We start from the raw sequence: 21,473 nt of genomic DNA, 5'->3' as shown, positions 1-21,473 counted from the left end.
AGAAAATCTCAGGCAAGATGAAGGGATATGTGTTGTGCGGTTAAAAAAAAAGAAGAGGAGAGTAGGAGAACTGATGGGTTAGGGGAAGGTAATATGATTGCCGAGCAATCCCAGGAAACCACCTGAGTTTGGTGGAGTTATGAATTGAAATTGTCAGTGAAAAGGCTTTTGCGGTCAGCAGGAGATTGAGCCTCGCTAGAGGGCGCTGGCGGGTTGGTCGAGTTCAACCGATCTTCACGATAGTAGCTTCTTCAAAGAAAGGACTATAAAATAAACTGGTTTCTTCCGGAGGTAGAAATATCCATCGCCAAAACTTCCTACGCTGTGAGCAGGATTCGAACCTGCGCGGGGAGACCCCATTGGATTTCGAGTCCAACGCCTTAACCACTCGGCCATCACAGCCGCACACATCTTTCCGCCTGTGCAACTATAGCTGCCTATCAATGTGCCCGCCTCCTGCAAGCCCCACCCCGACGGCTTTGAGACTACTGCGCGCATGCGTGCATCCTGGCAACCTGGTGCACCCGCGGGCTCCTTGCACTTTTTGCACGGAACTACAGTGTAGCCCTTAAGAAAAGAAGCCAAAAACGGACTCCAGTGTCTGATTCCCATCTTGAAAGGAAAGTGAATCTTCGCTAAAAGTGCAGCACAAGGGATACGAAGAACCTTCAAGGTACAACACAAACCCTTCGGAGGTGGGCGGGGCAGCTTACTTGCAAGAATAACTCTCCTTCCCAACAAGTTTAGGCACCGCTGGGATTCGAACCCAGGATCTCCTGTTTACTAGACAGGCGCTTTAACCAGCTAAGCCACGGCGCCAGCTATAGGTGTACTACCATCAGCAGTAGATCAGCTGTTATTGTGTGTCCCTGCGTAAGAATGTCTATTAGAATAAAGGCTGCAAGGTTCTTGGGGACTGAGCCCTCCTGAGGTTCTGCGCTCCCTTTCAGATCCCGAGCAGCAAGACTGATGCTGCGCCTTCCTTTCCTCCCCCAACACCTTTTCGGGCCAACTCAACAAACATGGGTCCACACCCCTGAAGGGCCATCTCCAACAAGCTAAGAAGAGAACCTAAACACACCCTACTGCCTCAGGGCACCGCCGGTTTTGCGGGCTTTTCTCTTTGCCTCCCCACAAAGAGCCACAGCTGGCGTATGCCAAGCCCTTAGCAACAAGTTGTCTCATTGCTCCTTCCAGAACCAACCCGGCTGAGGTGATGGTAGAAGAGTAGGGTTTGAATCAGGTGTAGACTTAGCAGGCTCAGCAAGGCCTTTTGGCTGGAAGGGAAATAGAAAGCAGAGAAATGGGGCTTATCCGGGGACAGAACTGCCCACCCCACCTTCCTGGAAGCAGGCTCCTCCCGTCAGCCAAACCCGAAACACTTCATTCCACAAAGTCCTGATTTTTTTTTCTTTTTGTATTAAAAAATAACAGACACAATATCAAAAACACAAATGCCATTGGTAGAGGGTAGAGCTGAGAACGCCTGGGTCCCACCTGAGGGTCAGCACCAGGGACTCCATGGTCCACCAACCTCCTCCACCCTGGAGCAGCTAGGGGTTGAAACCTCCAGATTCTGCGTGGGCCCCAGGCTCCCCTCCTCCCATGTGGGGAAGGAGCAGGAGAGCAAGCTGTCTCCCCCAATAAATAAGTGCAGCCCCAACCTTCGGGACCAGATTCAGGCTCAGCGGGGATTTGGAGAGAACACTGCAGCAGCTTATCAGCAACCTTACCCGGGGAAGCAGGCTCCTCACCAGGTTAAGAGGGGTGACCTTCCTCTGGGGTGGGCTAAAAAGTTCCACCCTCTGTTCCCTTAAGAGGCCAGAAGGAGCCCCTGTATCCTAAACTGATGATGGGGGTCCTGCCCCCTACAATGGGAGAAGCTGGGGCAGTTTCCTACTGGTTGGTCCAGCCACGTGTAAGTAGCAACATGGGAAAGGGAAGCCTCGCAAAGGCCCCGGGAAGTGGCCCCGGATGGAGTCTAGCTGGTGCCACTTTCTGCAGCAGGTAAGGCTGGCCTGGATGAGCTCCCACCTTGTTCTTCCTCCTCCATGGCTGAGTCCTGAGGGCCTGAGACCTTGGCCCCAGTTTGGGCTTGGGGCTCCTCACCACCCTCATCCTCACCTCCACCCCCGCCCTCCTCCATGGGCTCCAGCCCCAGTCCATCCAGCTCTGAGAACAGTGGATGATCAGAGTGGCCAGGGTCTTGGGTGCTGCTACCACAGTCCACACAGGCCTTGAGGGAGAAAGGGGAAACGAGTGAATCAGGCAGAGTCCTTACTGCGAAGCTGCCAGATCAGCTCCCCAGCCAACCCAGCCCAATCCAACCCTAGTTCCCAAAATGCACTCCCAACAAACAAGTCAAACAGATGCCCTTGGGGTCTAACAAGGTTAGAAAATGGTATGTACCCTCTACCTAGACTCCCTGTAGAAATCACAATGTACGTTAACATAGGATGGGCTCAGAAAAGTTCTGCAAAACCTCTTGTGGTTCAATGCTACATAATGCAGTAGAAAATTTAATGGGATTAATGTCCTTCAGAATTAATGATCCACTGCTGGGCCTGGTGCGGCGTGCCTGTAATCCCAGCACTGGGGAGGCTGAAGCAGGAGGACTGTGTGAGTTTGAAAGCAGCCTGGGCTATAAAATGAGCTCAAGGCTAGCCTGAACCACATAGTGAGACCCTGTCTCAAAAAGACTTAAAAAAAAAAAAAAAAAGAGAATTAATGATCTATGGACAGAGATCCAGCCCTTAGCCTCTGTCCCTTGAACCTCAACTCAGTTATTTCTTCCACTGTCCCCAGACTTCTCACCATCACATCAAGGGCCTGAGGCAGCTGGCCCTTCCGGACCCAGGAGTGCACAGCACCCAGTTCCCGCCGCTGGTCCTCTGAGAACCGAGGCTGCTGCTTCTGCATGGCCCGGAGCCGCTCCCGATCCTGCTTCAGCACAGAGGCCATGTCCCTGTGTGAGGAAGGAGTTCAAAGGGCAGAGGATGGGATCCACGCTGGAGGCAGGACCCATGAGGCTGGCATTCTTCCTCTACCACCAGTCCCCACCCACTGAGCCTCCTGCTCCTCCCCTGAACTCTAGGAGGCATCTAAGCCCCAGGGACCTGTCAGCCTGGGAGACAGGAAGAGAGAGCTCCAAGGAGTCAGGGGTAAAATGGGAACCCCCAGTTCAGAGCCAGCCCCAAAAAGAGAGAACCCCAAGTTAGCTGGGCAGCAAAGACAGGCCAGCCTCCCTCCTACCTCTGACAGGGGGGCAGAGGTAACCTCTGAACTCCTCACCTGGAGGGCACCTGGTAGGTCATCATGACATGCTGGTCAGCATTGGCCATGAGCAGCCAGATGGGATCCTGGAGCACATACTTAATGACCTGGTCACCAGGCTCAGCCCTGGCCTGCGCAGCCCCAGCCTCAGCCTCTGAAGAGTCAATGCTGCCAAAGTACTTGCTTGTGTGGCTGCTCTGACTGCTTCCTGTAGAGTAGGGCACAGGCCAATGGGACTAACCAGCCAAACTGCCCACCCTGGGGCCTTACCAGGCCACCCTCATAGGCCCTGTGTCTGGCACAGCAGGCTCAGTCAGCCAAGATGGTGCCTGCACTCCGCCTCCCCTACCCTACCCTGGGAAATACTGAAGGATGACCACTCACGGGTAATGCTGGCTGAGGTGCTGCCGCCCTCGTGGGAGCCTGAGCCAGAGCCAGAGCCCAAGCCGGAGCCCAGGGAGCCCGAAGCTGCAGAGCCTGTGCCAGAGCGAGAATCCTCTTGGAGCAGGAGCTCCAGCAGGTCACTGGAGCCAGACAGCGCATCCTGATTAGAGGACTCCGTCACCTCCACCTAGAGAGAGAGCAGAGGGAACAGGGAGGGGGAGGAGTATTACTTGGGTTTCCTTCCCACTGTTTCCAACCCAAGCCACCTCTGTTCCCTACTCCACAGCATGGGGCCACGCTGAGGGAGAACTGACGAAGAGGGGGATGTGATGCTGGACCCTCTCCAGCTTCTCAGAAGTTACTGGGATGTCCTCGATACCTGTCAGACAGGACTGTCCCCTCACACAGGCGGCAGCCGATTCTGCTTTGTTCAGAAATTCAGCTGGGGTCTCCCACCCCACCACACTGGCTCCAGGAGGCGAGACACCAGCCCAGGAGACTCCAGAACAAGAAGGGCACCAGGTAGAAGAGGGGCAGGGGCTGAGGGATGAGGGCCAGGGTGCTCACCAGTCTGGTCTCGGGCTCCGTGGCCTCCTCGATGGGAGGTGGGGGCCCAGCACTGCTCCCGGGGCCCACTGCAACAGCACCCCCCTCAGTGCGGGAGGGCTCCTCCAGCTGCAGCAGGTTGAGCTGGAGTGGAGAGCTGCATCTTGAGTTGAACAGTGGGGAGTCTGGGCGGTGTGGGGGGCTGGGGGGCAGCGGCAGCAGGGATGGTGAAGGTGAGTGGGAGGCAGGGGTGACAGGCCCCTCAGCAGGGGCCTGGTGAACCCCATAGGGATAGCTGGATGGGGTGGGGAACAGATAGTTAGGGAGCACCAAGGCCACCACTGGGGTTACCAGGGGGGCAGAGAAGGCAGCAGGGGCCACAGAGGTGGGGGTAGTGGGAAGAGGCTGGGGGCCTCCTCTAGGGGAGAACACTGGGAGCGGGTAGGGCTGGACCACTGCTGGGAAGGTGGTAGTAGCTGGTGGGGGTGGCCAGGGGCCAGAGGGGGGCACAGATGAGGGGTGGGAGACATAGCAGGGGGCTTCAGCCCGGGGGGTCTGATGGTGGCGTGAGCGCTTGGCTTTGGATCGGCAGTGGTGTCGGCGGCTGGGGGGTGGGGGGCCGTGGTGGCAGCCTGTGGGGAAAAACTACGGTTAGTGTGGGCCTCAGCCTGGGGATTAGTACCCCTGCTACCTCCACTGCCCTGACACATTGACCAAGGAGAGGGCCTGCAACGCCCCAGAGAGATTCTCAGCCTACACAGAACACAGGGGTCTCGGCAGGTGGTGGCATCTCCATGTAAGAATCACAACAGGCAGGGATGGGGGGTTTATTGAAAAAGGAGCCAGGAAAAGGCACGCTACATGAGTGGTCAGGACGGTGATACGCAGAAGACAGAGGCACTGGCGGATGGGCAGAAGCAGAGTGGGTCCAGTGAACTGGCAGGCGGTTCTGGCCCATCTGCCCAAATCCTGCAGGCTCTGTCAGCCTGGATACTCCTGCCATCAAGGCTTTGATCTGCCTGCTCACAATGGAGTGAAGAGGTGGGCAGGAAAGCATGGGCCTGAGGCGAGAGTTCTGTATCCATTTGCACATCTGTTCAGGGCCTCCCTCAGGCAACTGAAGAGGCCGTCTTCCTTTTCCCCTTGAGACCCTAAACCCATCCAAAGCTGGCCCACAGTCTATGTAGATCTCTTGATCAGTGACAACCAGGTGAACAGTCCCAGGTGAGAATACTTCCTGTTCCTGGCCCCAGGTTAGGCCTGAAGTAGCTTACCTGGAACAAGCACTTCTGCCTGCCCCTGTCAGTGCCTAGCAGGGAGAGGTTAGCAAAGGACCTGCTCCTAGGCAGAGTCCTGGTGGTGGAAGCAGCATCAGCTTAGGTCCCCCGGAGCAGAAACATCTCCCTCAAGGCCCATCCCTGACAGTCTGGCCCTAGACTGGGCAGAGGGCAGCTCAGGGAAGCTGCAGGGGGCTACCTCGCTCGCCAGGGGCGGACAGGGCTGTGGAAGAGCTGTCAAGTCCACGCAGCCTGCCAAGGTCTCGGAAGCGGCTGAGGAAGGCTTGCTCTTCCTTCTGTGTATGCAGGGACAGCACGGCCTTCGTCAGGCCCACTGGGCGGTAGGCATCTGGGGCTGGGTCAGGAGCTACTGTGGGGCTGGGGGCCGAGCTTGGGGCCGGGCCCAGGGCTAAACCAGGCAGGTCCTCCATCATGATGATGTCTGAGGAAGGTGAGATGGGGAAAAGTCATCACAACACATCCACACCACACCCTCCCTGCCAACAGCCCAGCCGCCCTGCCTCACCCCACAGCCAAGCCTGGGCACCGTGTGCTCTCCTGACCACCTTTCCACTGAGAGCTGTCCACGGACCTCCTCTCATGCAAAGCTGTCCCAGGACAGAAACTACTCAGTCCCTCCCGGTAGCTACTGCTCCGCCAGAAACCCCCAGCGGTGACATCTTTACAACCCTTGCTGGCAGGAACACCCTCTCCCTACCCTTCCTACACACATTTTTAAGGCCAATACCCAAAGACCCTTTCGGGGTCTTCAACATTTTTTGCCTCAGGCCTCTGTGATCAGCACCTCAGGGTTGGGCCCCACTCCCTCAGCCCAGGCTTTACAGTGAGAAGACAGGGAAAATGGAGGAGGAGCAAGCGGCAGGGGCTGGCAGGCAGCAGCAGACAGCAAGCAGCAGTGGCCCCAAACTAAAAGGGAAGCCTCCTTGTCTCCCTTCAGGACTGGAGGGGAAGGGACAGGCTAGTGGGGGAGCTGTGGCTGAGAGACCAAGTGCAGCGCAAGGACTGCCCTCGTTTCTCCACGCCCATACCCGACTCCGGGGGCTTCTTGTCTCCCACATGGACGATGGTCGAGCTGAAGCTACACTGACTGGTGACGGACACCACACTCTCTGCCTTATTGGCCAGAGCGAGTGGGCTCAGGGTGCCTCCCACCACTGGCTCCTTCGGAGGAGTGGCCCCCTCCCCAGACAGCACTGCTGGTGGTGGATCTGTGCAGAGAGATGTCACTGGTTACCACCCCCACTCCACTGTGAGGTCAGGAGAGGGGATCCCAGGGAAGAGGAGGAGGGACTGACAGTAGGAAGGAGTGTGGAGATCATGATGCAGGGGGAGGGGACAGGGCACAGCAAGGTAGGGGTCCCCAAGGCAGATGTGTAGAGACCCAGGGCCACCGGGCTGGGCTAGGGCACTGGGAGCCAGGTATGTACTGAATCTTTACCTTTCTTGGCCCCCACAGGGACTGGACCTGTTCTTTGCTTGTCATCATCAGAGGCTGAGGAGGCAGTATAGGAGGAAGAGGAGGCACATTTTCGCTTGGTCGTGCTGGGGATGTTACAGCTCTCCAGGTACCTGGTGACGAATACAGCAGAAGACATAAGGGCAGGGCAGTGGGTGCGGCAGAGACAGGGCTGAGACACAAGGTTCCAAGTGGGGCTAACCTAAGGATGCTGTCCAGGCAGTTGATCTGCTGATAGGAACAGCTGGAAGCTTCTTTCCTCTCAGCTTCCTCAGGGGCCAAGGCTAATGGGGCTTGGATGGGAGCAGGCGCAGCCTCCAGCTCTGGGTCTCTGGATTGCGCAGGAAGGGCCTTGGCCTTGAATGTTCCTGTAGCTAGGGTAAGGACAAGAAGAGGTAAACGGGTGGGGTGAGGGTCAGGGGCCCCAAGGCTCAGTTCTCACCTCCATCTACAACATCGCATCAACTCACCAGGGAGGCGAGGCCGGGGTGGAGGCCGAGCCCGGGACTCAATGAAAAGCTGCTGCCCCTGGTGCTTCACCAGATGCACATCCTTACAGATCTGCTGGAAAGTCACCTGCAGGACACAGCAGAGCAGTAACATTGGGGCACCTCGCTACTGCCAGGAGCCAAAGACACAATAAAACAAGGAAGTACCAATAGGAGTTCCTGGAGACCTGGGACAAGGAGGAAAAGGCAGAGCAAAGAAGGAAGAGGAGACAAGAAAAAGCTCTGGGACTGGCAATCCTGATTCTGCAGAGCACAGAAAAATGGGAAATCAGAGGGGTAAAGTAAAAGAGGTTCACTCACTGGAGCAGGAGGCCCAGGCCCCTCAGCATCACCCCCATTACTATCACTGGAGGAGCCAGGGCTATGAAGAGGACCTGGGGACACCACAGGGCCAACTCCACAGAGCCCAGTGGGGCTGGAGCTGTGCACAGGCTGCAACAGAAAAGAATGGTTAGACATCTACACCTGCTTCCCACCTCTCTTGCCTTCCACGTTCCCCCATCAATTCCCACCCCTCAATTCTTACCTGCAACAGCAGCCGGTGGATCTGCTCTGAGAGCTCCTGGATATCAGAGTCCAGGGACAGAGCCGAGCTGGGGGCCGGGGGAGTGAACACATCCTCATTCAGCGGAGCCCTGTGCAGTGGGCAAAGATGAGTCCAGTCCTGTCCCCAGGACTTCCCTTTCACCCCCTCCTCAGTGCCACTCGGGGGCAAGGCCCACTTACGTGCGTACTTTGTGGCGACCCAACACAAAGGCCACCTTACGGCTCCAGGGATGTACAAAGCCAGCCCAGCTGGTGTCCATGGTGACATACTCCCCATTGCGGGCACAAAAGCGGATAGGGGAGTGGTCAAAGGGCTGGCCAGCCAACTGCAGGACTGGAGAGAGTTGGAAATGAAGTATAGGAGTCAGTGGAAAAGAGAGCTGAGCAAGGTGGAGGCCACCCCAGTAGACATTCCAGAGGTCAAGGGGAAGGAGAGCAGGATGAGAGGAACTCACTCTTCTTGTGAATGGCCAGCATGAGAGGTCGGTCCTCAGGATGCAGAAAGAGCAGCACTGGGGCCCCCAGCAGGTCCTGGGGCAGGTAGCCCAGCAGTGGGGCAGCCCTGTGATGGGAGGAAGCGTCAGAGTGGCCAGAGCCTCAACCCTGGCCACCCCATTTCCACTGGGTGCTGACTTCACCTTTCATCCACATCCTGGAAAAGGCAGCTGGGTGTGTGCCGTGTAGTGAAGATTCTCTTGTCAGGGGGGATCCGGGGAGCTGAAGCACAGAACGTGTGGCTGTCGGATTTGTGCAGAACTGAACAACTGCTCAGCCTTCCTCCCTGACTGAGACCCCAGCCTGGCTGGCAATCTTTGCAGTTCAGCCCTCACCTTTATGGCTCACAAAGAGGGTCTGGGCCATTCTTGTGCTTCAAACCAGTAAAAACACCAAGAACCACCAAGGTAGTCTTCACCCTGCCCCAGCCCAAGGCTCACATCCAACCCTACCTCCAAGGACAGCTTAAACACTTATCCTTATGTTACTTTCTGTTCCAAAAACTGACTGCTGCCTCCCAGACTCACATTCTGCACCTCAGCTCCAACCAACAGGGAAATCCTTCCTTCCACCCCCACCCCCAGCCAGGCCCCTGACCTGCCCACCTTCATAACCCGAGTGGATGCGCTCTGCAATGAGCAAGCAGCATGGCTGCGCAGGGGCCCCATCTGAGACCCGGATCTTGGTCACATATGGGGTTAGGCGGAATGGCTGGTACCGAGGCCCTGGATCCCGGTCAGGACCACCTCTAGCAAGGGAGAGAGGAACATTAGATAATTTCAGTGGAAAGACATCAGCCCCTCCAACACCATGGTCATGGCCCACACAGCAATACCATGGATGGCTCAGGAAGGAAAGGCCTCCCCCACCTACCTGATACGGCAAAAGACAGACTTCTCCTGAGTGAAGTCTTTGAGGCCTGAACCTGAGACAGATAAGAAGGCAATAAGCATACTCCCCTAGCCTTTCCTTCGGCTGAGAAGAACCCAGCAAGGGAAAGCCAACCCCTCGCAGCAGGAGCTTCCTCAGGCTACCCATTCTCCCCACAAGCACTTAAGACATCTCACCTGCAGAGGCCCCAGCACCCCAGGTGGGGAGACGCGATGGGGCAGTGGAGCCATAGAAAACACCCACATCCTGAGGAGCCAGGAGTTCTGAGAAGCGGGCACCCCGGAACACATCCCGCTTGCACCGTAGCAGGACACCTGCTTGCTCAGAAATGTAGACAATTCGGCCTGTCAGGAAGGAAACAGCCACGGAGAAGGTATCCTAACAGGAAAGCAAAAATAAGAGCAGACTTAGGAGCTGTGGGAGTAGGAACTGGGGTACGCTGGGTTGAAAGGGCTAGACTGCAGCAGACCTGGTTGCGAAGCGTGTACTCAGATGTGATGTGTTCCAGCTCCTCCAGGGTATAAGTGGACATATCCATGGCAGAAGGCTCACCCTCTTCCAGGCTCCACTGCTGGTAGTAATCTTGGTTGGCTGAAGAGTAAGGGTATGCATGCAGATTCATTAAGGAGATGGACCCCTACACACAACAGCCCAGACTCTGGACAGTCCCCACCCAGGAAGCACCACTCACCCTGCACCTGCTTGACACAGGCCAGTGCATACTGTAGTGTGGCGAGGGTACCAGAGCGGCCCTTGCCCCGACGTTCTGGTGGCAGTCGAAGCTTGAGCTCCCGAAGTGCTGTCATGAGTTCCTTCTGGGTCCTTGCCCGGGCCGACTGTTCACTGCTGCAGGGCCAACAGAGAAGGAAGCATAAAGACATTAGCCCCAGAGTGTGGTCCACACCCAGATCCCTCCCCCAGTCCTCACCCCACAAACCTGCAGCCACTGGTAGATGGGTTGTCCTGCTCTGAGCTGGCACTCAGGAGGCTGTAGGCAATGGAACTGCTGGGTGGGGATGGGCTCTGCGAGTTTGTGCTAGAGGACAAACAACAGCCCAAGATGAGGGGCAGGTGACACAACAGCTTGGGGCCTGTGAGCTACCTCAGCTTGCTCATAAGGCCTCTCCCCAACTTTGCAGCACATGTACATACCTCTTGCTGCTCTCAGTGGTCTCCAACAGGGCAGAGTCCTTGCCATTGCCAGAGGAGGAGCTATGTGAGCTCCGCTGGGATGCACCCCTGGATTCATGCCCATTGGACTCATTGCCACTTGAGCCATTGCTGTTAGCATCAGTGTCATCAGCCAGGCCAGGACCTGGGCAAGGGCGGTGTTGTGGGGGTCCAGGGGATGGGACTTCTCCAGGACAAAAGGATTCTCCTGGCCTGGGGTCCCCTCCCCCATCAGCCCCTTCCAGGGGGCCACTCATGTCTAGGCCATGTGCAGGAGAACAGGAGAACAGGGAGAGTGGAGATGCCACCACAAATGCACAAGGGGGCCTTGAGGCCTGGCTGAGGGAGTAAGGTGGGATCTGTCTCTGAAGATTAAGAAGATTGATCACACTCAGTACCTGGAAGAGACCAAGAAGCAGAGTTAGGAGAAAGCTTATCCATTTACCCACAGCACCTGCTGGCTTCATTCAGACCCTCCCTGGCTTGTCCCACGTTCCTAGGATCCAGGCCTGGGGCTTCCAATAGGGAGCCCAGGTAAGTTCTGTTTCTGTCCCCGTAGAGGTGCTGCAGGAGAAAGAGGGATCTCTTGGGCCTGCCCCCACATCCCCTGCCAGCGTGGCGTGGGTAAATGGAGCCTGAGCAGTCGACTGAAATTATGGCTGTGAACCAAAGCCTGAACATTCTGCATTCCCCGGTTCTCATAAGGCCCGCAGTAGGCCCAGGAATCCAAGGCCTCAGAGTTGTGGGGCGAGCGGATCGCCTCCTATATTTAGGCTTCCGGGCTAATTTTATCCGGGGGCGGCGCCACCCCCGCTGCACATGCGCGCCGACGTGCGGGGCCCCACCACGCGCTTCCGCCGCCGCCGCGGTCGCCAAGGAAACCGACGTCAGCTGCTGAGCTCAGCGGTTGCTGGAGGGACCCACAGGAGGATGGGAGGAGCGACCCCTCCCCCATTTCTCCGCGGAAGTGAAGGAAAAACCCACTCCCACATGGGCGGGCTTGGCTCCGGTCACCCATCCCTAACAAAAACTAGGTCCCAGGACGGCCGGGTGGGCGTCCGAAAAGGGACAGCCTATCGGGATTCCAGGGAGCTGACCCTGACCTCCCCAGAACAAAACACATCGTCCTCCGCCCTCCGCGCAAAAGACCCTTAGCCTCGCACTCGCCTAGATCCCAGCCATTCTAGTCAAAACAATACAGCCTTTCTTGCTCTGGCCCCTGTCCACCTCCCGACCACCAAGACTAGAGCCGGCACCTGCCATCATCCAGGACCCAGGACCCAGGAATCCCCTCTCCTAAGTCCCTTACTTTTCTACCCCTCCTCTGCCCCATCCGAGCTTGGGCAGGAGAAGCACAACAGCCACCACGTAGTTCTGCCTTTACTCCCCGTCCAACCACACCCCCATCCCCGAGTATTTTCTGAGCGCCAGGGGAAAAGGGAAGGCTGTGGCCAACAGCAGGAACTAGCGCCGGGAACGGGATGTTCCTGCCCGAAGCAGGCTGACATCACGACCGGCGCAGGGCCAGGGACTGGAGGGGGAGGACGAGGAGCGTCAAAAGCCTGACAGGGTCTTGCTGCCAGGGCAAATCTGGGGACCCCTCAGTGACGAGGAAGGAGACAGAGGGCAAACCTGCGGTGGGTCTGTTGTGGGGCGGGGATGGCTACGGCCGAGGAGGGAAGCCAGAGGTAAGGTGCGGAGACCAGGAGTGAGGACGGATGGGGGAGAGGTGCAGCGTGGTGAGGAGCACCGAGGTCCCCGGGGCCAGAAAAGGGGTGGACAGCAACAAGGAAGACGGATTACTGTCGTGCTGTCTGAACGCCTGGGCTGATAGTAACCCATCAGATTGGAAGTGGCGCCGGCCCGGCTCGAGGCCGAAGACTGGCTACAAGGTGGCCACAAAGATGCCTACCTGGCCGTGCGAGCCGCCTGCCCTCCAGCCGCCTGCCTGATGCCGTTCCAGCCCGCAGCCGAGTAGAAGCTCCGCGAGCCGGAGAGGCGGGTTGCATAATGCCAGGCGCTGCCCCTCATTGGCCTCCTGCCCACAGAGCCGTAGGCCCCGCCCCCGATTGGCTGGGGATCTCTCCCTGGCGCCTGATTGGCTACTGGCCCCCACTGAGGTCAGGGTTGTGTCACACACACGGGCGCACGTGGACCTGGGTGCTGGCACCGGGCTGAAGGACTGCAGACACCGCCCAATGGACACAGGACGCCTTGCACAGTGAATAATGGAGGGGAAGTGAGGGCAGGTAAGCTGTCCCTCTTAGGGGAAAATGCCCAGGCCACAGTGGGCTACTTCCTGAATTGACCAGCCTTACAAAACAGGACACCTTGGCCTATCCAGGGCTAGGGAAAAGGAAGGCAGACCTTAGGAGCTAGATCAAACTCTATGAGATGGCTGGACACTGCCAGGGAGTGGGAGGGGACCCAGCTTGGCCTTTCCTGGGTTTTCTCTAGCCTTGTCATAATACATAATAATGAAGCTAACCCCATCTTCTGACACTTCACATCCGGAGAGAAGGGCAACTGAGGGTCCACGTGTGACTGGAGGGTGAGTGGGTGGAGGCAGAATACAGACAATGCCAGAGGCAGCCAGAGCCAGTGGAGGTTGTGATGGGAAACAATGGCAGGTGTTTCCACAGCCAATCAGAGAATAGGTCTCCCTGCAGCCTACATGGTGACTAGTCCTCTCCAAAGAATCCAGCCACCCACACTTAGGGCTGCCCCGAAAGAGAGGGCCAGGAAACTAGGGGTACAGAGGGAGAAATGGGGCAGCAATGACAAGACGCCAGCTGGGGCCCTAGACAGAAAAAGGGACAGCTTTATCCCCACTGCTGGAAAAGTAAGATTTGGGGGCCCAGGTGGGACTTCATCTCTCAGTCACCTTTCTCTCCAGTGTTCAGGACAGGAGCCCCACACATGGTAGATGATTGAAAAACATGACAAAATGATCACTTTGTTTGTAAAATGGATAGGTATGGAAAGTAAGGACAGAGGCTCAGAGGTGTAGGGGGGGCTGAAAACTGTCCTTTTACTTATTTATTTATTGTCTTTTTTTTTTTTTTTTTAAAGGGAAGAACAGGGCACTGAGCCCTAAGACGAAAATAGAGGCCTGATTTGGGGGAATAAAGTGCCACTTTGCATCAAGAACTACTGTTACTCAGCTCCTTCACCCAGACTGTATTAAGTACAGTAGTTTCTCTCAGGGATCATTGGAATTGTGGATAGCAAGGGAAGCAGTCCCCAGGCAGCCGCTGACAAAGTCATATGTGGGTCCCTGCCCCTCACTGTCACATGGCCTAAGTTCTCCTTAACAATGGTGTTTCCCCTGGGTGGGCGAGAGGGACAAGGGGAGGGCTCTGTGGAAAGCTGGGGCACAGAGGTGTTGCAAATAACCCAGAAAAACCCGAAGCAAGAAAACAGAAAACAAAGGATACAGGAGCCTGGATTCTCAATCCTCCCTGAAAGGGATGCTGTGTTGTCCCCTCCACCCCACCCCACCCCCACGTACTGTGGCTCGATGGTTGTGTCATTTCCAGAACCTCTTCTCTGGAAAGTTTTTCTCCTCCCCAGCTCTCCTCAGGAGATTTAGGTGCGATCTCCCCTGACCCAGGCAGTCCTTGCTCGCCCACCTCCGCATCTGTCTTTTACATAGAAAACAGGGTCCTGCGCTTCAGCAGCCTCCACCTACTCATAAGGCCAGGTCGTCCAGCCTCACCGTCCCCACAGTAACCAGGCTCTGCTGCCGTCAATGGAGGAGAGGAGGCGGGAGGCAACGGTGACGTCAAAGCGGAGGAAGGAGGCGGGGCGAGGCAGCCGGGGAATGTGGGGCAGGGAGGTTGGAGAGGCAGCGGTTTGGGAGGCGGCCAGCCCGAGAGGGCGGCGGCCAGCGCACTTGGGAACATCGTGTTCTCTTGGCTGGTGGCCCAGGACATGCTCTCAGTCTGGACGCCTCCCCCAACCTAACAACAGCCGTCCCGTCCCAAAGCCAGGGATTCCTGGAGAGAGGATTAGGAGGAAGAGGGTCCCTCCTCCGCCCCCATGCTTGGCTCTCTTTTCGGGACGCATCTGCTAGCCCTTTGACTCTTTCCTACAGATCCTGGCACGGTCTGCCCTCGATCCCAAACTATACACTGGTGCTGGCGCAGTGTCAAAGGGCCAGGGCGGGGAAGTTGGAGGCCCAGGTTCTGCGAAAGAACATGCACCTTTGCTCCCTCCCAGGCCCCCTTCAGAGCCTGGATCTCTCTCCTTACGGGGGAGGCAGCCCGAGCCTGGTTTGGTACGGGATGAGGAAATCAAACTGGGACAAAGCAAGCAATCCAGTCTGGGGCCTGGATCCTCAGAGGGATAGAAGGGAGGAATGCGGGAATTTGGGCCAGTGCCTGAAGACCAAAAGAACCAGGAAGAGGGACAGAAAAACATGGCAGTGTGAGAACAGTTCCCTGCCACAACATTCACATAAATCTCTCATCCTTTCATTCTTGTTTTGTCACCTTATACCATAGTTTTTAAGCCATGTATTTTTTTAAAAATGTGACCTAGTATTGTGCTAAGCACTTTTCGTACATTAATTTTATTTAATCCCCAGGACAATCCTGCGAGATGGGTATTCCTGCCCCTAATCCATGGAGGACAACTAAGGCTCAGAAGTTACTAAACTTGCCTGAATTGTCTGCCTCATAACAAATGCGGCCCGGGGCTCATAACTGATTTCTAATGATGGCTTGTCTTGCCTTCTTGAGGAACCCAACCTGCATTCCAGCCCTGGCAAATCTGGCCCTCCCAAATATCCAGCTGATTCTAAGTTTGATGCCTGAAACACAGACTCCATCCAACTTCTCTCCCCCTTGCGCTGATTTTGAGACACCACACAGTCATCATAGCTTATCTTCCAATGCACAAGAAGTCCTGCAGATCATCCCAGGAGCCTCCCGCCCCAGTGATTTCCCAAAAACCTCATTTCACTCTTCTACCTTATGCGAGATCGCTTTAACACAGACCTGATTGTATAGCTACCAGAGCACTCTTAGGGGGCCTCCTCACCTCCACTAGCTTAGGAAGAGGTGGGCACAGCACAAACCCCTACCCTATCCTTCCTCCCACAATCCAAGCATCCCATGTCTCTGAGGCCCAAGTCATCCCCTTTACACCTGAGACAGACACCCAGAGCCATGAGGAGACCGGCTTTGCATCACCCAAATCAGCGCACCACACTTTCTCCAATTCCATGCCAATACTTTTGCATCCCCCCCGCCCCTCGTCCTACCAGAGCCTTCCTCCAGCCTCGGAGCCTCTGCCTCTTCCAAGTGCTTAAGGCACCTTCCCAAACCTCAGCCATGGACTGAATACCCACCAGCTCCCAGCACCTCCCCAGGATCAGGAGTTCCAACTTCCTCAGGTCACTGAAGGTTTCTGAGCAACCCCTTCCCCAAAGAGTCGGGTGAAGCGCTCTAAAGTGGTAAAGGAGCTGATGTCAGTAATTCAACTCCGTCCCTGTAGAGCTGAGTTCGCAGTCCATTTTCTCCACAACCGTCAGAGCTCCCACCGGGACCACCACACGTTTGCATGATCCCTTCACTCTAACAACCCTTCTAACACCCACACATCCCAGGAGAAACTCATATCGACCGCTCCTCAATTCTCTCCCCGCTGGGCACTCACCGCTCGCAGCACAAGCTGAAGCCAGATTTCTTCACGACTGGGACTGCAGTAACCACTCCAAACTCCAGCAGGCCCGCCCACCCTCCGAGCTGCCACGCCCCCAAAGTTTATTGGTTTAGAGGCGCCGACCCATGCCCAGCGCCGCGTGCACCCGCTCAGTCCCCGCAAAGGTTTCATTGGCACCTCCGGTTATCGTCATCTTCCCATTGGTCTGCCTGACAACCGGTAGTGATAGCTCCACGTGAGGGAGGGGCCGCCCTGGCGCGCTGATTGGTAGTCTGACAGGAAGCCACGCCCGTACATAACTCTGAAGTTCTCATTGGTTGTTAGGAACAACCCCCAACCGGGCTAGATCGGTGACGCAACTGCCAGTCCTGTCCCCCAAGCTTTCTCATAGGCTGAACGATTTCAGAGCTGTAGAGGACACGTGCCGGAGGTCTCACGCGGCAACTTGTTTACCCAGAAGCTGGGGATTTTCCTTGACGACACTTACCCGGGACCGCAGTCTGCGCAGGCGCATCGAGCTTGACCTGCACGCAGGCGCAGAAGTGAGCGGCGACGGCGTAGGTGGGGCCACTACGCAGACTTGAATTATGAAGAGAGCCTCTGGCCCCGCCCTACGGCCCATGATCCTGAGCCGAAGATGCTTTTAAGGCAAAGCAGTCTTTAGGGCTTAACTCTGGATGATGACGCTACAGCTGCCTCCTGAGTGTTTTCTGTTTTCTCCAGAGGCTGGCTCACTACCCATCCTCCCACAAATGACACTGAGATTCAGAGGTTAAGTAATCTGTCCGAATTATCATGCTAGTCAATAATGGGGCTAAAATTTCATCCCGGATCCTTGATACCACACTGAAGATGTGTCCTAGGTCCTATGGAAAGAATACTTGTCTACAGGGATTCACAAGGCGAAGTACAAAACCCTAGTATACGGTAAGCCCTTGAAACAGGTGGAATTTACAGTGGACTGCGTACCTGATTACAAGAATTACCTGTGCCCCTTGGGATTGCTACATCAGAATCTCCAGGGACGATGCTGAAAATCTGTTCTAAAAAGCATCTCTGGCAGCGCATAGGAGCCAGCAGGTTGGGGAAGCACTACTAGCATAACTGTGCTACTGGATCTTCATTGCTGCAGCCCTGAGGGGCTGAGCCTAGAGCTCATCGAGCACCCTCCACTCGTCGAAGTGCCTGGGGACGGTGCATCAAGAAGCCAGACACAACAGTTCAGGATAGGGTCTGAAGTCTCAAGTCACAGAACAGAGTGCAAGTGTAGCACATGATCCAGTCAGCCCCATGCCACACAAGGCTCGGTTTCCCCCGGCGCACCAGTTCAATAAACAGTAACCCCTCTAGATGCCGGCACTGTGCTAAGCACGAAGGGGGGAAGATGTTTCATGTAAGTGCCACCAACTTCAGGCCCAGGAGGAAGGACCACAGAAGTGACTGCAGAATCTTGGAGCTAAATCTAGGAGGGGAGAAAGGAGTCTGACAGCATGTGCATGCCCCAACCAAGAGTGGAGGAAGAACTGGGTAGCCCAGGCTGCAGCCTTCACCAGGCTTGAGCATGAGGGGCCGAGAGAAATGACACTTCCCATTTCCCAATTCATGGTGCCCCCTGTGGCCACTTTGGGAATCACACTTTGCACTGCCCAAGGTCAGGGCCTCCTGCAAAGCTCAGACCCTTCACAATTACGTTTTTAACTTCCCTGTTAAACCTGCAGGACTACTAACCTTCCCATTAATAAGAAAAATCTTAGACACCAGCTGGTTACTCATTACACATTTATTGTACATTTTCACAATCTGGATGCGCCACAGAATTGGGGGAGGGGAGTGAGGGAAGAGGGAAGGCAGGGGACACTGGGATAATATGGGGGGGTCTAGAACACAGCACCCCCACCCCCAGCATCTCTCCTACCCTTTCACACCACAATTTAGATCTCCCTGCTCCCCCTCCACACAGAACACCTGGAGTGTGGGAGGGATTGGAGGCCCCCTCCAGTGGCAGGTTAAGGAACTGCATCCTCAAACCCCTAAAATTGTGCCATTTAAAAAGACATTAGACCTTTGCTCTATCACTTCACCTAATGAGGGGACAGCTCTCGCTCGCTCACTCTCTGGGCTCAACAGCCCCAGAAAGGAGCGAGAATCCCTATCATCCAGCAAGTCCCATACACACATTGGCAGTGACTAGTACCCCCAGCCTGAATACAGGGGGCAGTCAGAGGAGCTGGGCAGAGATGGGGCAACATCCCCCAGATTGGGGAGGAAGGTTTTCAGTCCAACCTCCTCCTGCAGGGGTGAGGCCAGAGATTTCAGGCAGGAACTGGGGGGATTCTCTGCCCTGCCCCACTCCTCCCCAAGGCAGTGATGACCCCCACACACACACATACTGGCAGCCACTCCTCCCAAAAGAAGTAAGATTGTGGCCACTCCCAACTCTCCTGGTGGGAGGAGGTGGTGGATCAGGCAGATAGGAGGGAGGGAAACCCCCTGGGAATGTCAATTGAGTGCCCCACATGAAAACTGGGGAGCAGGAATGTAGGGAGAGACCCCGAGTGGCAGAATTATTGGTCCATCACAGCACACTAAACTCCAAGACACTTACACACCAGCTGGGGGAAGGGAGAGGCGGGCACAAGAGGTTTGGAAAATGGGGGCAGGAGAGGCAAACGACTAAAAGGGCTGGGAGGGGCAATTCTGGGGACCGGAACAGTCTGGTTCCCCAAAAACCCAGGCAACCCTCCACCTGCAAGTAATGCCGTGCAAATAAAAGTGTGATACGAGGACCAATAGGGACTAACTCCTCAGTAAAAAAGAAACAGAGGCTGAAAGAAAAGTGACAGAACTAAAATTTTTAAAAAAGGATGTCAGTAAGTAAATGTATGCTAATTAACATGCTGGAAGCTCCCAGACCTTGGGAATCTCAGGACCAAGTAGGGCCAGTCTCAGAGCCTCCCAATAGATGCACAGATGCACCTAAGGAGGCCTGGACAGGTGCTTTTTGTTTTGGGGGGATTGCATGGAGGGGAGGCTTGGGGGGTCAGTTAAAGGAAGGAGAAGGAGAGGAGAGGGACTATTGCATAGCAGATGCAAATGAAGGGACTTGGGGCTGGTCAGGAAGAGAGAGAAGGGGAAGGAGGGAGGGAGAGGAGATGATAGGAACCTCAGGAAGGGGTGTTAAGGACAACCGGAAAAATCTTCTAGTAATAAAACTACAAACAGACCAAATATATATAATATTATATATGTATAAATAACAGCTGGCTATTTACAGGGGGGCACACACACGGACACACACACACACACGGATCCAGGGGAGGGGGGCTGAAAGATATGGCTGAGAGGTGGAGGAACGGCTGGGGTTGGGGGAGAGGCCCTTCTCTAGGCAGGGCTGACTCCTCAGGGATTTAAGTGCTGAAGTAAACTGTGGAGAGAGGGTGAGAGAAAGAAAGAGGGAGAAGAGAGAGAAAGAAAGAAAGAAGTGTGTCAGGCCTGGCCCTATTCCAATCCTCCCCACTCCCCAGCTAGCTGATGTCCCTTCCCCTCTCTTGGCCTCAGTTTCTCCATTTGCAAAACAAAGGGGCTGGTCAGGTAGGTTCCAAGGTCCCTTCAGTTCCATGGTAGGGCATCTACTGGGGCTACATCCCCTTAGTCCTCAGGGCCTCCAGGACCACAAGTGTCCAAACACAAGTGTCAGTTACATCATATCACATCTTGAGCCCTTGGGCCTTTTCTGTCATCTTCTACCCAATGCCAGGATTCCCAGACTGGGATCTTCAGCCCAAAGGGTCCTCAATGGAACACTGGGACCCATTAGCTTTCCTGTTTCCAAAATCTTAAAAGATGAATCAGGGCTGCCATTAGCAGCAATATGTGTCTTTTGTTGAAAAGTAAAAACTATGTTAATGCCCTTCAAAACCCAGAATTCACAGGGAAAACCTCTCCAGAGAAAGGGCCCTGGCCACTCCTGCCCAACTCACCGATGATGATGATGAGGATGATGGCGCAAATCACTCCCAAGATTATCATCATCTGGGGGTGAGAAGGAGGGTCAGTCAGCCAAACCATGCCGCCCTCACTAGCCCCGCAGTGCTCCTCCCTGCCCTATCCTTACCTTGAGGTTTTTCCACCAGTATTTGCGCTTGAGCTTGGCCGCACTTGTTTCAAACTGGGAGGCCCCCGCCTGGAGCGCGTCGGCGCGGTCATCCAGCTCTGAGAGCTTCTGGTCCCGCTCCAGGACCTTATCCACATTCACCCTCATAATGTCCACCACCTGGGGGAGGGGCGCGAGGCAGGGTGTGTGCCGAGGCCACTTCAACCGAGGGTCTCCTCCAACATGTGTCCACCGTGTATACATGGAACATGGACCCCGGTGCTGCCAGGCTAACATGCCAAGGACATACACAGAACATGCCTAGCACACCTGGGGACATGCCGGGCGCACACATTAGGGGTACGCTGGTAGGCAGACATCTCAGATATGACAGCAACACCCTCTAGCCTCAGGCAACCTGTCCGGCACCAAAGCACACCTGCCCAGGCTGGCACACAGCTGATTTCACATCCCAGAGCCCTTCCAAGTTCGTGCTCACAGGGCGACAGAGATGGGGCATGGCATGCCTTTTACCCCAAACCCACAGGCGTGAACTGTCATCACACTCAACCAGATGGGACCCCAAACCTGCCTGCCAGCGCCAGGGTCCTCCCCGACTGCCTCGGACAGCCCCCACACTCACCTCATCCACCTGGGCCTGGGTCTGCTGCAGCCTCCTGTTACTGGTGAGGTTCGGAGGGGGCGCCGGGGGGCCGCCCTCCCCAGCCGGGGCGGCAGGGGGCGCGGTGGCAGCGGTAGCAGACCTGAGGAGCAGGGACTGATTAAGATCCCGGGCCTGGAGCCTCCAGGGCTCCGCCCATCCACCTGTCCATCCTTCCTCCCTCCAGTCCTTTTCGGATCGGCGACCCGAGGAGAGCCCAGGTCACACATGAGCTGCGTGACCTTGACGCGGCCCCCATCCCCCTCCGGGCCTCAGTTTCTCCGCCTGCCAAACGACGGCGACCTCATAGACGCGGGCCGGGGTCCACCGCACAGACCGGCGGCCGTGGCGGCAGGGGCGGGGCGCACGGACGCCGGGTCCGCTCCTCTCCCTCGCGGGGCCACCAGTCCCACCGGCTGATCCGGGATGCGGAGCTCCCCGGCCAGACGCGCGCAGCCCCGGGCACCCGCTGGACCCGGTGCAG

General features: G+C 56.2%; 2 protein-coding genes, 1 long non-coding RNA gene and 2 other non-coding genes across 6 annotated transcripts; 1 reads left to right on the top strand and 4 right to left on the bottom strand.

Annotated features, from left to right (window-relative positions):
- Nucleotides 1-320: 320 nt before the first annotated feature.
- On the bottom strand, nt 321-402 carry Trnas-cga. The gene has a single exon. It is a non-coding gene; the product is annotated as a tRNA-Ser (tRNA).
- Nucleotides 403-745: 343 nt separating this feature from the next.
- Nucleotides 746-819, bottom strand: Trnat-agu. The gene has a single exon. It is a non-coding gene; the product is annotated as a tRNA-Thr (tRNA).
- A 580-nt stretch (nt 820-1,399) lies between these two features.
- Per1 (period circadian clock 1) lies at nt 1,400-16,333 on the bottom strand. Of its 2 annotated transcripts, none has more exons than XM_005399432.2 (23): nt 16,230-16,333; nt 10,551-10,966; nt 10,336-10,434; nt 10,090-10,244; nt 9,868-9,989; nt 9,575-9,776; nt 9,381-9,432; nt 9,113-9,255; nt 8,651-8,729; nt 8,468-8,574; nt 8,193-8,346; nt 7,993-8,101; nt 7,767-7,898; nt 7,428-7,533; nt 7,160-7,331; nt 6,940-7,070; nt 6,530-6,709; nt 5,680-5,922; nt 4,225-4,835; nt 3,658-3,844; nt 3,292-3,481; nt 2,815-2,965; nt 1,400-2,236 (listed from the first exon to the last, which is right to left on the bottom strand). In XM_005399432.2, exons 2-23 carry the CDS (start codon nt 10,823-10,825, stop codon nt 1,982-1,984), a joined length of 3,855 nt encoding a protein of 1,284 aa, XP_005399489.2. In that variant the 5' UTR covers nt 10,826-10,966; nt 16,230-16,333; the 3' UTR covers nt 1,400-1,981. The 2 variants fall into 2 exon arrangements, with proteins under 2 accessions (XP_005399489.2, XP_005399490.1); XM_005399433.2 differs by lacking the exon at nt 16,230-16,333 and adding an exon at nt 12,481-12,560.
- On the top strand, nt 12,711-13,718 carry LOC106150192. The gene is made up of 2 exons (XR_001236861.1): nt 12,711-12,817; nt 13,641-13,718. It is a non-coding gene; the product is annotated as an uncharacterized LOC106150192 (long non-coding RNA).
- A 1,664-nt stretch (nt 16,334-17,997) lies between the features above and the next one.
- Vamp2 (vesicle-associated membrane protein 2 (synaptobrevin 2)) lies at nt 17,998-21,473 on the bottom strand (the record flags this gene model as incomplete). Its single annotated transcript, XM_005399431.2, is given in 5 exon segments — nt 17,998-19,659; nt 20,216-20,267; nt 20,350-20,508; nt 20,972-21,092; nt 21,293-21,473. Coding segments are annotated over 5 exon segments (354 nt in total). The 3' UTR covers nt 17,998-19,642.

This window comes from Chinchilla lanigera, unplaced genomic scaffold (genome assembly GCF_000276665.1).
Source record: "Chinchilla lanigera isolate Chin_1 unplaced genomic scaffold, ChiLan1.0 scaffold00066, whole genome shotgun sequence".
Classification (NCBI taxonomy): Eukaryota; Metazoa; Chordata; class Mammalia; order Rodentia; family Chinchillidae; genus Chinchilla; species Chinchilla lanigera.
This window is presented reverse-complemented; position numbering and strand designations above follow the sequence as displayed.